Below are 18,099 nucleotides of genomic sequence, written 5' to 3'. Positions count from 1 at the left end.
TTTTAAACCAAGTAGGAAGGAAGGAACTCAACACGTCTGTAAATGATTGATGAGGAATCAAAAATCAGGGAGAGAGGAACTATAGTGCAGAATAAGGACTGTCCTCTCTTTTTTAGCCTTACCATTACAATTTAAATGTCATGAGTGGGTAAGAGATGAACCAAAGCTCAAAGGTGGAGATGCTTACCTGTCCATCAGTCCCGATGGTCCCACCGCAGTCATTGAGCAGCTCAGACATATCATAGTAGCTGGTGAACTCCCACAAACAAGCCTCCAAATTTAGGTTTCTGTAGAACCGCAGTGCACTGGATCCCCTGAGAGAAGCGCTATATTGGTATGGAGCCGTCTCGCCGATCACCTCGGGGTTTTTGGTGGCGTCGGTGAGGAAGCCGTGGTGAGTCTTAACCTCAGTATAATCCAACAAATTGGAACAGCGATGGTTGCCAACACGGGTACCATCTGGGCTCAGCGTCAGCTCAAAGTTAGACAGAGGCCGCGTCGAAACTACAGGCAACATACCTGAGGGCAGGCGCAGTCATTATTCAGATCGGCAGTTACAAATCACACAGCTGTTTACACACTCGGTTGATGACATGCCGTTCTTACCATCAATGTGAGGCATTGTGACAGTCACTTTGATGAGGTTGGGATAGTCCGTGTTCTCTGTTCCGGTATACCGCAGCTTGGCAGAGAAGGGCTCGGCCCCCACGGTGCCTGTGACACGAGGCTGGCAAACTCCTGCAACCCAGGCAAAACCCAACAAACATCAAACAATTTGGCTCCCACTGCAGAAAATGTTTTGATTTCCTGTCAGAGCAGATTAGAACTCCGTGGCAGAAGAGAATTATGGGGAATGATGCTGAAGCAATTCCACGAGTATGAAACATTTAAAGCTGCAGAGCTGAGCTGAACTCACCCTCATCCATGCTGATGGACACTATTGGGCTACTGAGCTCCAGACCTTCATCCCCATTTGAGTTCACACACCTTGCTGCACACTGGACTCTGGATCCAGCCTGAAAGTAGACGGAGTCCAGGGTGATGAGCTTGGAGGAAGTGAAGAAAGTATTGAAGTCGACTTCCCTCATGGGGCTGGTGACACCGTCAGGGCTGGCGGGGGCACTGACTATCCAACGGTAGCGCGTTAGGGTGTTGTTGATGTTCTCGCTTTTGCAGATGGAGCCTGTTTTTTCATAATCTGCGTATTTAGGATTACATGCCTAGAAAGAGGGAAAATGATTCACACTCATTGATTCTGCTTGAACAGTATTTGCATGCTTAAAACGGTTGTAATAAACAATCCCTGGGACATACAGTCACACAGATAACAGGATATCCAGCCACAGGAAGTGAGTCTGTGTTCTTGTCTATTTCATCATAGTGCAGCAGAGAAACCACAATTGGCACTGATGGGAAAGTGACATCTGCCATGCTGTTGGTCTCCTCAATATAGATAATAGCTTTGCTCATCTGTTGAAGAAAAGGAAAAGGCAAGTCTGTTAGGTGAGGATAAATTGCCTTTTTGCCGGCGGCTGCATATTTGACAGTTAAATGAAACACTAATTTGACTCAATTTTCACCTTTGTTTCTGCAACCATGTTCTCATCGGGCTTCAGGTGCACGGTGAAGGCCTCTCTCATTTCTCTGAGACTGTCATATAAAATCTCCACCTCTACGTAGTGTTCTGTGTCACCCTGCTTAAAGACAATTTCTGTGCCAAAATAGACATGTATTTCAAGGCAAATTTCAAGACAATTTATCTTCAAAGACGTGCATCCTTTGTTTACCCTCAGATATCGGATGATAGTCCTCTCCAGAGGTAGCAGATCCATCCTTGGTATGAACCCGGACAATAGAGACTTTTGAGGGGTCTCCAACACGAAGCACGGGGATCTTCAAGACAGAAACTTGTCCATTTTCATTTGGCTCATTCACACTAAATTTGGCCTCTCCGAACATTATAATTGGCTCTGGGAAAATAGAAAAAAGACACCTCTGTGAAGCAGCTTTTTAACAGGAAACAAAAGAAATGTGCAGAGTAATTAAACTGTCAAAAAAAAAACCCAATCCTAAAAGATGCTGCCAGGCTGAAGTCCCGGATTGGTAATTGACTGATAACATGAGACAGACTTGAAGACAGTGCTCTTACTGTCTGCATCATCTTTTATCTTGAGGAGTGTTTCATTCTGTCCTCCTACTGATGCCCCAAATGGAGATTCACTCTTAGGGCTTCCCAACACGAGGCGCAGTTCTTCTTCTTCTTCATGTTCGGTGTCATCGACAAGTATAAGCGTGCAAGGCTTTTCAGTCTCTCCTGAAAAAGAAGGGAAAAAAGGTCAAAAGACATCATTTAAAATGTTTGTAACTAGTTTTTAACAGGCTGAGAAGTAATGCAATGGAATGATTTTGTGACACTACCTGGTAGGAAGGTGATGACGGAGGCGTCTGTGTTGGGCCTCTCGTGGAAGTCCATCATGACCTGGGCCGTCCCCTGCCTGCTGTAGCAGCGAACCGTAGACTTGTAGCTGATATCCCCACTCCGATACACGATAGCTGAGATCTGGCCAGAGTTTTCATTTCCCACATAGACGGCATCGCGGAACTGCACTTTTGGCACTGCAGTGAAAAGGAAGCCAATTCCAAATCTCCATGGCAAATACAGAGGATTGCAATAGTGACCGAGGCTGTCACTCACAGTCAGAGACCGAGTCGTTGATGAGGATGCTTGTCTTGCTTGGCTCCCCAAGGATCCCGTTCATTGGCATTCGCAGAACCAGTTCAAACCTCTCTGGCCCCTCCAACACCGGCTGGCCCAGGTCATCCAGTATGGTCACACGAAATGTGTGCATCGTGACCCCCGGTGCAAAGTCCAGATTCCGACTGATCCCGACATAATCCGCCCCAGCTGCTCCACAACACAATGTAAATCAGGTGTGTTTCTCAGAATCGAGCGCTTATGGGATACAATGGATAAAGCACAAATGGACAATAGCACTCAATCTTCTTTCACGGGATCTCATGTTACCTTAGAATTGTGTGAAACTGGCAGACAGCCATTCTAATGATAGAATAAGTGCCGTGAGCAAAGATAAAGTGATACTATCACATCAATGTATGCGTGATAAAAGGCTAACTGGGTGAAGTAGGGTTAAAAGAAACAAGATAGCTCCGAGAGCACCAACAGGTTATTTACTTGTCAATCTCAACCCTCCCTTTACACACTTATGACCCAGTTACTGTATATGTGTGAGGGAACTTGCATTGCTGTTATACCGCATATGATTAGTCTGCTTATAGTTACAATGCAGTCTTTTAGAGTGTGAGTTTGAGGGGCGGGGAGGACTGCCTGGGGGTACAAGATAAGAGAAGCTGTGGGGAAGGCTGGAAGAGATAGCAACCCGTCTTAGAATATAAAGCGCTTGCCAATGTGGTGAACAATCTGTAGGCATTCCAAAAGCTTTCTCCTGACTCAAATCACCATTATCCTCGCAGCAGTGTTTACGCCTAAAAGACAACAGCCCCATTACCTCGTTTCCCCCCCAACCTAGAACAATATTTACATTCCTCAGTTCATCCGACCAAGATATTCAGCATTAACCTTTCCTTGGATTCTCCAGCTCAGGTAAACAGAAAAGTGGCGGGCTGATGTTTGTTATAGTCTGCGAGTTACTCATCACTCTCAGAAGATACATGGTGCTTCCACGTACCCTCAGCTGAAACAGGATCTGTCTTCCTGGAACGCACGGTGACGGTTCCTCCTTTGGAGAGATCAGTACCTGTCCTCCACACCTGCACCTCCACAAAGCCATTGCTTTCATCCACGTGGTAGTCCGTGTTGCCAAAGTAGAAGACAGGAACTGGGAAGAATAACAGAGGAAAGAGTGGAGGAGATAATGAACACATCCACACCCATGGTGATAATTCATTACTAAGCTGTAGCTCATTCACAACAGGATACTTGTCTTCTGCAATAATCTGTAATATCTGGCGTGAGATATTGCGACAGTGATTCTGTCAAACATCAGCAGGTCAGGAGTTCTTTGAACAATACTGAACAAGGCTCATTTCCTGTAGCTATAGTTGGAAATGGGGAATTCTATATCTGCATTACGGAAAAAAACAAAGTTGAAAGCAGACCCTGGTTTAGCTTTGAGTGATCGGCCAATGTCAGTGAGGATAAGCGGCAAAACAGGCTGCCTAGCTGGAGTTCTGAGGGACGTTTGCCAGCCCAGGCCTGCCTGACTGCAATTACTGTTTCTATGTGCCGAGATTCCTCTGCTGCCACATCCATCCAATGTTATTCCATTTAACTACTTCAGAATCTGTTTCCTGTCAACAATGGAAAACATATGCTGCCTGTGACAGAAGAGATTAGGGGTTTTGGCTTCTACATATGTTGCCTGTGGCTGATGCTGTCAAACGGGAAGAGCTATTGTGACAAAGAGTTAATATATAGACTCTGAGTGTGTGAAATCAGTTACACAAAAGGGGAAATCAAGAACTGAACGAATGAAACTGACTCAAGCAATTTTCTTGGATACAATGTGAAAGAAATGCTGCTTTTCTGATTACACTGCTCTTAATTACATGGCAGATAATGAAGAGATTAAGTTAAGTCTCGACTGCTGCCATTTCCATGACAATGGAAGTCTGTACCTGCAAGATTGTAGTTTTTTCTTTTCACACTAAATCAAAATGAGCTAAGACCTGCCCCGGTGAACCCATACTAATCTGTACTGAGGTGTTTGTCTTTTCTGATAAACCCACAATACACAAGTGGGATAAAAAAGGGGAAGGGGGGTGGGGGGTGGTGGGGTGCTGCCAGGCAAAACTACTGATCGACCATTATTTTTATTCTCAGCAAAATGAGCCTTTTTTTTCACGGTCTTCTCGGGCAATAACAGCCGTAACAAGATAAGGTCAGTTCTAAAAGGCATTCCTTAAATGGATTTGTGTTTCAAAAGGGGGCATCTTGGATGCTGAAGTACAGTAGCTATTCTAATAAAAGGGTGCAGGGATGGGAAAACCTTCATGCTTAGTCTCTCCTATGAGGGTAACCAGGACACTTGCCAGTATTTCACCCCACACAGAACCCAAACAATGACGGCTTTGGCTGCCTGTACCGGGTGCTGAGGTGGAGGAGTAATCAGATCTCGACGCCTAAGGTTGGCAGCCAAGCAGGGACTCTGCTCCTGTTGTACTAGTCCAGTAATCAGATCAGGCTGGAGGAGCAGAAAAACACCGTGCTTCAAAGGGTTATGGTCCATTAAGTGAAAAGTAAACCACTAGCTTCACAGAATCCAGCAGCCCTTCCAGACATCAACAGCACATCTACTTTAACTTTGGATAAAACAGAATCTTTTATATAGTCTGTATATTTTGGTCTGCTTCTAAAGTAATAGTAAAATGCATAAAGAAAATTACAGCTCCAAAGACTATAGGGGGAACTTATAGTTTGCTATCACACCAACCTTTTGTGCCCAAACACAATATTCAAAATAGACACATAGTGAGACACGGGTGACCCCAAGAAAATCATTACACTCCCACTGACTATGTGATTCCACTTGAACTTTGCATGACATTCCCACGGTGCTTATTTAATGGCCAGCTTCATCTGGGCTCTGGCACAGCAGCAACAAACAAGAAGCACACCATGTTCAGTCCAGACAAATCTACAGCTTTACGCACTGTGAGAAACACCGGAATGTCGGCTCGTTCAAAAGCTGGACAGAGAGTCACCACCTCTCTGCTTAAATACTTAAAGACATCTGTTTATTTCAGAATGAGCGGGAATCCAGGTGGGATGTAATGAAAGGGTTTGTCGGCTCCCCTTCGATTTATTCCCATCCAGGATATAATGCGCACACACGCAGAATCCGCCCATCTTTAAAACAGCTCATAATCACACCTTCAGAGCACCGGAGAAATTTACAACAAACTTGTGCGAGTCTATAAACACGCAAGCCCAGTCAGACTATTTTCCCGGATGCAGACTCAGTATCAAACACCAATTACCTGTGCAAGAAAGGACAGGTTTCTTCCGACCTGGAAACTGCGGGGATGAGGCCATTTATGTGCAGATGCACCGCCGCTGGGAAAATAGCGAGGATTTGAAGGATAACAGCTGTCCATGCACACTACTGTAAAACACCCCAGACAGCTGAAAACTTTAGTCTTAAATGTCAAGTCACCAGAATATTTACCACCGTGATCGGTTTGGGGCAAGAATACCTGCCTTTTAAGAAAACATTCTTATAATGGAACACTACATTATGGAATATATGCAGCTGAATTGTGCCTTTGGTACCAATAGACATCACAATCACACATCAACTTGGTCCTTGAAATTGCTAATGCATGTCTGTAATGTGTATTTGTAATTTCAGGTTAAGTTGCACTATATTGTCGGAGTGAAGCACTGCTGCCATGCATTTGCTGCTGATATCAGTAGCGCGCGCTTCTAAGAACTACACAAGCTCATAACTGTGCAGACAAAGGAAACCCTCCGGGAAGCCCAGCACAGAGCTCTCACAGGCAGGAACAGGTGCTCAATCACGCTGACTCTTTCATCCACTCTGCAACAACTGTTTGAGAACTGCTGCTGTAAAATAAAGGGTAAAGACGAATATGGAGCCCAAATGTTTTTCCCAATTTTAAGAAAAGAATATTAATGACTTAATTTCAGACTAGTGCTAAGTCTCTCCTTTTTATTTTTATCTTAAAGCTATTTCTAATTTATGTCACCATTAGTCATCATGTCATTTCGTTATTACCTCCGGCAGGGAGTGACAAAGCTCTGACACCAAAGTTACTCTCATTACTCATATTTAATGTACTTGCAGGCTTCAAACTAAAAGAACTTCAGCTTGACAAAAAAAAGTTAGATTATGAAGGTAGCCTCATCCATGCAAGTCTGCATACACAGCATCTGAGAGGCAGGTGTCAGAGGGGGCCAATTTGTCAGGCATCAGCTCAAAGCTCCGCTGATCTCCATGTCACCACAAAAGGCCATGAAAAAAAGGCTACACGAAAACTGGTCCTCTCTGACATGCAGCAATAACATTCCCCTTAAAATTCACAAAACAAAAATGCAAATGCTTCCGCTTTTGTAGAGATCTATGACGTCTAGATGCTTTGGAATTGCTACAGTTGGAATGGAAAACACCTTGTTTGTGAAATCAGGGTCAGTGCTGTAAGGGCAGACCAGGGAGCCTCATTAAAGTGTGTGTCACCGCAGCACTTCATTAGAACCATTCGGTCAAAAGGCCTCGTACCCACATTCTGTCTGGTTACTCTGGAAGCTGCTACAGTAAAAAAGGAAAGAAAACATTCCAGCAACACTTCAACCACTGCACAGATCAATCTAATCCACTCCCACTGAATTTGCAGTGTGTTACACGAGGATTGATGAAAACACCCAGATTTTCTAGCACTTTTTGTACAATTTTCTCTACAAAGGAATTCCCCTACAGGAAAACTCCTAATTTTTAGCCATCTAATTGGAGCAGTTTGGACAAAATAAAAGGATATAAATCATCAAATCCTCAATAAGATGAAAGAAATCCCAACTCCCAATAGCCATGTTTTTTCCCCAAACTATTTAGTCCGTGTAATTTGATAGAGCGATAAATTAAAGATTACATCATCGTCACAATTATCTTGCTTCAAATGGGTTTTGATTAAAGGCCTTGAAGATGCTTCCGAATTCACGCTGAGGTTTGCAGCTCCAGGGTTGGCTGCCTACAATCACACAGCCTTGGATTCGCAGCAGTGTTTTCAGAGATCATCAGGGGTGATACGGAACTGAGGAATTGCTGTCAGGTGTTGGGGAACTAAAGAGGCGTCAGGAAGAAACTGGAGCTTATCAGCCCGCCAGTCTAAGTCTGCAGCTAGGAGATAAATTCTTCGCCTCCGGGAGCTATGGTGGTGCACTCAAACCCTTTTGTCAGGTGTTTTGCAAAACACAAACAGGCAGGCGTTCGCAGGGACGTGTTCTAAACAAGAGGGTTACACCTTTCCTTCCTCCTGCAGACCCGCCTTGACTCAGTTAATACAAATGAAAACCTTTTAATGCTTTAAAGGATATAATACATTAACACTTAAGACCAGTGAAATGTTATCTTACTGTCATCCATATCAGGAACAATGGTGATTCTGGCTGTGGGGAACTCTGAGCCCAGACGGCCCCCCATGGGCATGCTGAGGGAGACGTTGAAGCTTTCCTCATCTTCGTACAAGGAGTCGTCAATTATCACAACCCGGCAGGATTTCTCCGTCTCTCCTTTGTCGAAGCGCAGGACGCTGTGATGGTCATCTGGCCTGGAGATGTAATCGGAGTAAGACAGCACTGTAGTGGGGACGGTGCCCGTGGCTGAAACTGAAGGACACACAATAGCAAAAGTCAGTAATCAAACCTGCGAGGGATTACAGCGTGACACTCCCCGCTCCATATATGATAACAACAACACTTTAAATGTTATCTTCTTTCAGCACAATCTAGTTTGGCTTTCTACAGTCGGCGATTATCTTTGTGTTCCTGTCAAAGGTTGAGACATAGTTAATCCATACTGTGTCACTTTTCCACGCTCGTGGTACCGAGAATGGTGACAGAGAACAGGCGTTTCTGCGCACTGCAAGAAGTAATGTGTCATGGGAGAATCAACACCTGGGCATGACAAAAAAAAGCGTAATACACAATGGATTATAATGGTGGTCTCAGACAATTTGGAGCCGTTTGTGTTTCTGGCGGTGGTGTCACATTGTTCTTCTTTGTTTGTTGGTGACTGACGTGCTGCGAGGAATGCAGAGCGCGCAAACAAAAGGGGCAGCACTTCTCATGCAGAGGTGGGAAGAGGGAAAACATGGAGGGGCCCTTAAGAAGCACGGATCTGCTCCTGGAGAGTAAATTGAAGCAGTCCGTGCATTTATAAAGAAGAAACAAGCATAAATATCCATACACGCAAATATGATCAGTGGATCAGTGCGATAGTTAAGAACCGGGGTTACTAACAACTAAATATATTCTCATGAGTATATGGATATATTTATATCCATAAAAACGTACTTTTGCGTGAAGCTGCTATTACCTTGTTGTGTGTAGCAGATGACCATCAGCTCCTGACTGACATCTCCACTCCTGTGCACTGGGACGAGCAGCTCGCCAATGTCTTCATCTATTTTGTATTCAGCCGACGGTATAAAAACTGTTGACTCTGTGAAGAAGAGTCATACATCAAGACAGATAGCCAGGTGTCAACTGATGTTAGCACACGTAGAAATAATTTTTTTTGGCAGCTAATTAAAGTTGCAGAAGGTTCTCGGTAGATAAACGTGCCTGGCTTTAAAAAAAATAAACTGGAATATTGAAGAAAGGACAGAATTGCACGAGATCAGGGCAAAGCAAGGTCTCACACTGTGGAGTCATTATTTCCCTTCCTTTGAGTGTTTTCCCCCCATATAAGCTGGATAGAACAAAGGTGAGTTAAGCTGGTTTGCGCGTTTGTGAGCTGCAGCACATGAAATTGTTTCACTGAAGCGCCTTTTTGTGTAGTTGAAAATGACAAATCTTGGAATTTTGCTGCATTTCTGCCAGAAACCTCAGGCAGGCGCTCTGGATTTTCCTTAGTCATAATCACCCACATTTAAGGTGCCTGCAAGACAACAACAGAAGTCGACCACGTAACTTAAACTATTACAATCCCATAAGTAAGGATGAAAGAAAGAAAGCCATGTTTAAAAATCCTTTTCAAGCATTTTTAACCTTGAGAAGCTACAACTCAGGAGACAGCAACAGAATCCCTTCCAGATCAATTGCATTTTCTAATTTGCCTCCCACTGGCTGAAATATGAAGAACATTTTGAAGTTATTTGATTTAAACAAACCACATTAAAAGGCATAATTAAAAAAAAAAAAAAAATTTGAATCCTTGATTTTTCATCTGGAAAAGCCTGGGATGAGAGAAAGTGATTCCAATAATCACATCGTAGCAAGACGGCTGGGAGGCCGTTTTCAGGAATACTGTTCATCTGCTTTGTGCTGCTCATTTCACATGCGAGGGAGGTCAACTTAATCATTTCCATACCCGTATAACCTTGCCCATATACACTTGCAGGAAGTGTGTGTGTGGGGGGGGCACTGTTCATAAATTTCCTCATTAAATTGCCATTTTCAATTGCCTACCTACTGCAGCTAGGTTCAGCGTGCTGTTTTATAACATCTGCATGATTGAAAGCATTTTCCTTCTCCACTAGGATTCAAACATATACGTAAATTCATCCAAATGAAGCGTAAGTAAAAAAATTAATAAAATACAGCCTTCTTACCATCAGCAGGGTCCAAGATTTCCACAGTAGCCACATCTGGAAATTCGAGAGCTGCCATTACCGGCTCGGACACAACAATCTGGAAGGTTTCTGACACCTCATACTCGCTGTCTGGCAGAATTCGGACCCTCCAGGTCGCTGTGGTTTGACCTGGGTTGAACTGCACCTGTTTCTGAGATTTTCCTCGGAAATCTTTGTCCTTTAGTGCAGTGCCATCCTTTGTGTCTATGCCTGGAATATAAACAAAACTGAGTTATTCACATAAACTTTGGTCAACTTTGACAAATACCAATATTTCCAGTGTTCCGCGAGGAAGTTTTGGTTCTTTTGCTGGTCAACTAACTAACCCCAGGAAAAGAACATTTTCTCGATGTTGCACGGTGTTCAAGATGCTCCACAAGGAAGTCTATTCTCCTACGGACACCCCAACCCGAGGCAAGAGGACTGGCTGTCTTTTAGATGTCAAAAAATGTGTCCTGCGTCAGGTATGAGCGATGCTCTGGCACCAGCTAACGGGCGTCTTTGTGGAGGAAAGCTGAAGGGCAGCAGATGCATCTTCAAAAGGCCACAAATAGAGGAATGTTGGATTTCTGCTTTGCAGGAAAATTACCATTCAGTCCTTTGATAGAAATAAAAAGTGGGCTTTGATATGCAAGTGCAGGGGGTAGGAAAGCCCACTTCCTGCACATATGCGTTGAGAAAAGATGTCCGGGCCCATCTGAACCTGAAAAAACAGCACGCTTTAAAGCCCGGGAAGGAGAGAGGGACTGATTTTCCCTACACACACTTTTTCATTTGCACAGCGTCTTGATTGGATCGACACTGAGACGGCTGTGAGCAGGTGGACTCGCTGCTGCCTCCAGACTCGTGCCACCTGTACCGCGTGTGTCGCGCAGTGAAGCAGCAACGTGCCAGAAGGCTCGTCTGATCACTCTTCACTCAGGCGGGTTGGGAAATAAAACATCTCCAGCGTGGTCTAAGATCAGACTGAGATGAGAGCAAATGGCATCAGAATCACCAGGCGGATGAGGGTCTCACAGAGAGCACGCAATTGATAAAAATGTTGCCTTTTTGTAACAATTTGTACTGCTTTTCCTTAAAGGAAACACGTCTATCTTTATGTAAATGATCTTGACAAATAAGACATGTCACTGCGTGAAGGTGTTCAAGAAAATCCAATTTAATTTTTTTTTTTTTTCTTGGCGGTGTTTTGGAAAGAATCTGTTTAAAAAGCCATTAAATAGAAGGTTGTGTATTATCCCAGAAGAATGCCCGAGGTTGTAAGTGTGTTCTTATTTGCTGGCGGATGCAAATTGCATCGCACATTCCACTGTGCAGACTTTGAAAATGAGGGTGAGAGGGACACGTGAAGCAAAAAGGGTCTCGGTTTGAAAAACAGCTTGTCAGCTAAGGCATGTTTTCGATCTCTTCGCCTCAAACAGTCATAATAAACTGCTGTGAAAAACTCAAATTAAAATATACGGCTCTAGTAGTAAGAATTTCTGCTTGGCACAAATCCCCTTTTTTGGTTCATTTAGTTCCGGCCAATAAACTGCCTGGAGTAGAAAAGCTCCTTTCTTGACCACCAACTTTGGGTGACCTTGGTGTGTGCAGCCACTCTTTCAGGGCTTGTCTGGTTTATTGTGTTATAGGAATGTAAATACTTTTCCGAAGAAGCAGGTCAAAGGTCGGGACATGTGTGGCCCTAAAGGGTGTCTACACTTTCCTTCAAGTTGGCCCATTGTTTCATCTTTAGTTACTAATTACTAAAAGAAAGATACTAGATACTCAAGATTTGCTCAACTAAAATACGAATGGTGAATAAAAATGTTGCATACTTTGAGAAAACGTGTTTTCTCACTGCGTGGAACTGAAATCAGAGTTGATGTTGACTTACTAACGAAGGAGGTTTCCCCCAGGTAACCGCGCCGTTTCAGCACCACCTCCAGGAACTTCACCTCCTCGTCTACCACGTAGTGTTCCTTCTCCAAAGAGATCCAAGCCCAGTTCAGATGGAACTCCTGGTTCTTCAGGGTATTCCCTCCTGGAGACAAACACATAAGCTAGCTCAGTGAAATGGTTCAAACTGTCGAGAAAAACCTCATCGTCCAAAATAGGAGCGATAAAAGATCAAATGGCTCAACTGGAACAATAATCCCATCTGTAAAAGTTTTCGAGTGCAGCTTTAGGACATGATGTCGACTCTCAGAGGGCGACAGGAGGGCTGTGTGGCTCTCCTGCTAATTGCTTTGTTTTCAATTAAGATAACGGTGTCTTTGTCCTAGATGAACTAATCCATCATCGTCTTTTGAAGCTGGATTCGAGAGTGCAGTTCCGGAGGCCATTGCACGCGGCAATCAGCGTGCCTGTTATTGTGCAGGGATGAAGATAACTGGGCCACTAAACATCAAGAAAAATGGGAGAACACAAGTGAAACTGTTGGGGAGGGTTTACTACTCCTTTGTTGGGGGTTTCGGAGTGTTGCTGTTGTTTGTGTTAGGCACCAATGAGTCTGCGACCTTTCCAACCCCGGCTGTTAATGTCAGTAAATCTGTTACGCACGGCTGAGCGCCCCCACAGTGTCCGTTTCCTTCCTGGTCACAGTCACACGTTGGAGGTGTGAGAGCGCCTACTTTACAACTGTGTGTGTCATGGCGTGTGAAATGCGATATGGCCTCTGCACCTGCCCAGAGATCGGGCTGAGAGACAAATGTCCTCGCACACAGTAACGCTGATATTAGTGGACAATGTTACAGGAGGTTCTTCCATACCTGCAAGCTGAAGTTTGTGTAAAACAGTAAAAGAAACAGCTCTCCAGGCTGCAAAATACCCCAGATATACTTGTATTTATTTCCAGAAAATGACTTTCTAGACGCCTCTGTCAGGAGAATATGATTCCCCCCCCCACACACACACACATTCACAATTGCTGCTAAAAGAAGGTTGTTTTTTTAATAATTTGATTTGCAGTTCTGAATTGGCTCAGGGAAGATTCTTCTCTTTGGTACCCAGACAAAACACCATAAACTGGTGGTTCATAGTCATCTCTAGTGCAGATTATTGAATGCATGATTCATTCATGATGTAAAGTGATATATGCATGTATGCATGGTATAATACGGTTATAGCAACAAAAACAACATCTATGAGTGTTACTTTTTTTCTTCCTGTGTGTTCCACATCTTTCATTTGGAGTCGAGCCCCGTCCATGACATGACCTTTCCGCCCCAGTTGGATTAAAGCTAGCAGCATTGCATGCATGCCACCCATAAAGACTGCATGTCTGATCTCTGAGTTGTGAATAACCCCATCCCCCAAACCCCCCCACCCTCGCTGAGGTATTGGAAACTCCACAATTATCTGACTTCATTTATTGGCATAGGCTCCATAACATTATTACACAGTTGATACTCCTGATCCGGAGCTTAATCTAGAAAATGGGGTGTACGGTGGTAATATGAAGCACCTTTCTGTAATCTAAATGTTTTACTGGTTTTACTGGATGCAAGAATAATAGTAATAATAAACTGGTATTTCAGAATTCTTTATGTAATTCTAACTGAAAACACATCCAATCCCCTACTTTTAAACAAATCTATTCTTCTTCAGAGTCCATATAAAATCCTGCCATAGCAAGTAAAAAATACTGAGTTTTGGAGATTTTTCAGTCCAGCAAAAGCTGCAGTGCAGCCTTCAGGGAGCCGTGAAGTCGAGGTGCTCATTTCCAGAGGACGACTTCACTCCTCCAGATTTCTTTCCAATTAAGATAAACCAACGGTTGGAGTAAGTCCACTTCAAAGAGGCCCCGAGGAAAACACCCAAGTTAATCTTTAACCAGCACTCGGAGCACTGAGAAAGAATTCAGAGAAGAGGGATCTCATGATCAGGATGCAGCGCTGCACTTTAGTGGAGAGACCTAAACCACAAATTCATCAGTTACCATCATTTCACCAAAACGTGTATCATACTGGCCTCTTTTTCCATTTCTAATCGAAATCACATTATTCAAGCTGCATTCTTATAAACTCTTTGGATCACCGTGACCCCCCAACCCCCCCCACCCCCCCCCACACACACACACACACACAAATTTGCAGGGTATTTTTAAGACGTGACACAAAGAGGCTTCCAGAAGAGGCCTGGTCTACGCATCCTGTAACTACACCGTTCTACACGGGTCCTCTCAGCTCGCTTAGTTGATATGTGATGAGGGACGGAAGGCTTTTCAGCCAAAGAATGTCAGGCTGCACGGTGCCAACTCGCAGACCCAGTCTCCTCCCTGCCTCCATGTTGCAGACCTTATTTGGTCACCATCAGACATCGCGGGGCCACAGAACCCTGTGGACCCTCATCCGTACACTCAGCCAGGCAGACAGACAGGCGGCCCACAGAGCCAGTGCTCCAGTGACGAGAACGGATAAAGTTGGGAACCAAAATTCATTGAAGGGGCAAACAGCAGGAAAAAAGCTGTGGTGTTTTTACTGATTTATCAGTAATTGTGCTAACGGCAACATGCCCACAGGTTCCTCCATTTCATCTAGGATGGGAATTTGCTCACGTGTTATTTTTAAACATCTATTCATAAAAATGCACAGAGTGTCTATTCAGATCATTAACAGAGGAAAGAGGTTCGCAGGCAGTCATATCTAATGGTGCACTGTGTGATGAATGCTGCAGTCTCTGGGGGCCGTAAGCAGGCATTTAGTCTATTAATCTCATTAATGTGAAATTGTGCTGTGTAATATTTTGTTTGACATGTCTGGCACCGGGCTACTCTCACATCATGTTTCATCATGCACAATGTTTGCAGCACTAATTAAACACATTCCTCCATAACAACTTAAATTAACTTTAGGAAGCTGTCTTTGGGTTCACACAATGCACCAGGCGAGGGCAGAATACCTTCATCCCTCCAATTAAGGAAAAGAGATGTAAGCACTGAAACACAGAAAGTATGTGGTAGAGAGAGAGCGAGAAAGAGAGAGAGAGAGAGAGAGAGACAGAGACAGAGAGAGACAGAGAGAGAGAGAGAGAGAGATGGTCTAATCACCTTAAGCTGGTATCAGCAGTAATGACTTGGCTGTGGCTTGAAAGATTTAGAACTCTTATGATTTCACAGGCCCTAATCCCCTTTCTTCAAGCAAACTTTTCCAAAGGCCTGGTTAGGCAGAGGTTTGGCCGCCCTCTCTGGGCGCCGTTGCTTCCGAGTCCTCTCGGTCAAATTGGTCACTCCAAGGTGACATTTAAGGGGCCTTAAAGAAAGACTAAAGCCACCTCTGAACAAAAGCGAGCCGTGCCAGGTTTAAAGGACGCAGCGCTTTGCTCTCAGTGGGGAAAGGTTCTGCAGCTTAACATCTAAACCTGGTATTGTAATTCGGAACACAAAGAGAGGAATTATTTTTGTTGTCTTTACATTTCAGTGATTATACCAAGATTAAGCTTTGATGAAACTGAATAGAAGGTATTTAGAAAGGTATTAAGCAGAAGTGCTGACAGGACTCTCCTGTTTATTATCATTTTGTGTGTGTGTGCGTGTGTGTTTAACCAAGGAAAAAGCTGAGCTAATATTAGGTTACGTGTAGTTTAAAAAAAACCTCTGATGTAGCTCTTGGTTTTCTTTTAGAAGAAAGAAAGATTATTCACTAATTTGAGATATGAGGTGTTTTTATTTTTTTTAAAAATCAATCAAATCAAACTTGAGACACAATATATTGTTTTGCTAAAGCAGCAAATTGTGATTTACGGTAAAACTTTGTGGCATTTCTACACCTTCTCATTGTTCTTCACAGTCTACTAGATAATAGTCTAATATTAAACCTATTTCATCTTGTGTCCATGCGCTTTCATGACTGTAGCAAATGTTGCCGAGGAAACCCCTCTTTGAGTTGCTCTCCGGGTCTTTGACCACCTCACCAGAGGAAGTCCCAGTGCTCTGATTCCAGTAGGCACTCCTCTCTTTGTGGTCCAGGGCACACGTGTATCAGAGAGATACTGTACATTGTAATTACAGGGGCAAGGTCACATGTGTCCCTGCAGTCTGTGTTACGCTCCAGATTCCCCCCATGTTGCCACAAATGATGTCATCTGTCAACAGTGAACCCAAAACCCAAACTGTGCCTGCAGAGATCAGAGTACATAATCTAACTTATTCTGACTCAGAGCACATTCATCTGATAAACACTGAACTTTTTTTGGGATATTTCCAGGGTCAGACTCTATGTGCAGCTACGGGCACAAATACGGGGAAGAGATACAAAGTTTATGCTTTTAAGGATAATCCTATTAGATCCGCCTGGAAATATTAGTCCAAACAAAATACTTCTAAACACCTCAAGGATTATAAAGCCGCCTGCAACTCTGCAGAAGATGTTCTCAGCTGTGAGTTACCGGTTTCAAACAGGGGGCAAAGGGTTTACTGCTGCCAAGCGTCGGCTTAAGCGCTGCTCATATCTGTATCATCCAGGACGGAACGCAGACCTGGGTGAGTTCGTCTTATTGCGTGTTATGGTTACGCTGTCGTGATTCAAAAGTGCACGGCTGCTTTTCCATCCCAACTGGGACGCACTTTCAGATCAAAGAGTTTCAAGCCCATCGAGACTTCTTAAAGTCGCGGCTGCCAATGTGTTTCCGATCACATAGGTTAGATCTGAAAAAGTGTTCTGTAATTGTCCTTGAATGGCATTCCTGCCTGTCAAAGAGCGCCCAGCCTCAAGTGTCCTAATTAAAAGCTCGCTACGCGGTTTACAGAACAGAGCCTGAACTCTTAATAACAGTGGAAATACCAACAAAAGGCTGAGTTAGCGGCTCCATTCTCTCGTTAAGGTCAGTGTGGATTTAAAAATCAAGGGTTTCTTCCTCATTGCTACTAAATTATGCACAGCTTAAACACCCTGAAGGTCGTGAGAGCCCAAGTTTGTCCTTTGACTACAATTTCAGCAAGTCTGGAGATCGCTGAAAGAGATAAGAGGAAATAGCAAATTCTTATTAAATTTGATGTTCGTGGACCACTTAGACTGCCAATAAATAGCGATTTATTTGAAAATGTGCTACCTTGGGGCTGAGGTAGCAGATAATTGATTGTGATTCTGGAATCCAAGTATGAAGTTGCACTGCTGAATGTCTGTGTTAAATATGGGTCCAGACCGCGATGCTGCTGGTGACAGAATGGAAGAGAGGGGGTGAAACAACACCAACATGCACAGGGAAGCAAGAAAAAGGGGGAAACAAGGCAAGATAAGGACGCAGTGCGGGGACTTAACAAAAAGAGGTGTGTGTGTGTGTGTGTGTGGGGGGGGGGGGGGGGGGGGGGGGTGGCGTTTCTTGACCCATGTGAATGCACAGTGTTTGCTCTCTTGTCAGACCGAATAATGGTGGACTGTTTGCTGAAAGCAGCCGTGTGAGGCCATAGAATATAAAACCCAGTCCCACAGACTCACCAGCTCCATACTAATAGAGGCGGCTGTTTGACGAGGATGTTCTCAGACGCATCGGCTCGCAACCGTTTTAAAACGGGATTCTGCTGCGGTTCAAACTTGTTACCTGCAAATCCTTGCATACGAAAGGGGTTTTACGCCTGAGAGGAAAGAGCTACCTGAAAAGCTGAATGCTAATTCTCTAAGAAGTCTTTGCTTTGTTGTTCACGATTGGAGGAATCACTGACTTTAAGTATATGCTGCTTTTTAAAGATAACCATGTTGGGGTGCATGTAAAGAAGGGAGAGCATGTCTAAGGACTTACACCGCTGTCTCCCTAATTATTATTTACTCCGTGTAA

General features: G+C 44.0%; 1 protein-coding gene across 1 annotated transcript in view; it reads right to left on the bottom strand.

Annotated features, from left to right (window-relative positions):
• Positions 1-18,099, bottom strand: part of frem2b (FRAS1 related extracellular matrix 2b) — a 34,400-nt gene that overhangs the window by 5,595 nt on the left and 10,706 nt on the right. Inside the window, exons 3-16 of the mRNA XM_003968574.3 lie at positions 12,224-12,370; positions 10,327-10,557; positions 9,090-9,215; positions 8,129-8,380; positions 3,708-3,857; positions 2,696-2,905; positions 2,419-2,616; positions 2,150-2,314; positions 1,788-1,970; positions 1,581-1,711; positions 1,315-1,470; positions 917-1,220; positions 607-738; positions 188-519 (exon numbers count right to left, since the gene is read on the bottom strand). Of these exons, the coding sequence (XP_003968623.3) occupies positions 188-519; positions 607-738; positions 917-1,220; positions 1,315-1,470; positions 1,581-1,711; positions 1,788-1,970; positions 2,150-2,314; positions 2,419-2,616; positions 2,696-2,905; positions 3,708-3,857; positions 8,129-8,380; positions 9,090-9,215; positions 10,327-10,557; positions 12,224-12,370 (2,717 nt within the window). The remainder of the gene's footprint in view (positions 1-187; positions 520-606; positions 739-916; positions 1,221-1,314; positions 1,471-1,580; positions 1,712-1,787; positions 1,971-2,149; positions 2,315-2,418; positions 2,617-2,695; positions 2,906-3,707; positions 3,858-8,128; positions 8,381-9,089; positions 9,216-10,326; positions 10,558-12,223; positions 12,371-18,099) is intronic.

The sequence above is a fragment of the Takifugu rubripes genome, chromosome 11, assembly GCF_901000725.2.
Source record: "Takifugu rubripes chromosome 11, fTakRub1.2, whole genome shotgun sequence".
Classification (NCBI taxonomy): Eukaryota; Metazoa; Chordata; class Actinopteri; order Tetraodontiformes; family Tetraodontidae; genus Takifugu; species Takifugu rubripes.
This window is presented reverse-complemented; position numbering and strand designations above follow the sequence as displayed.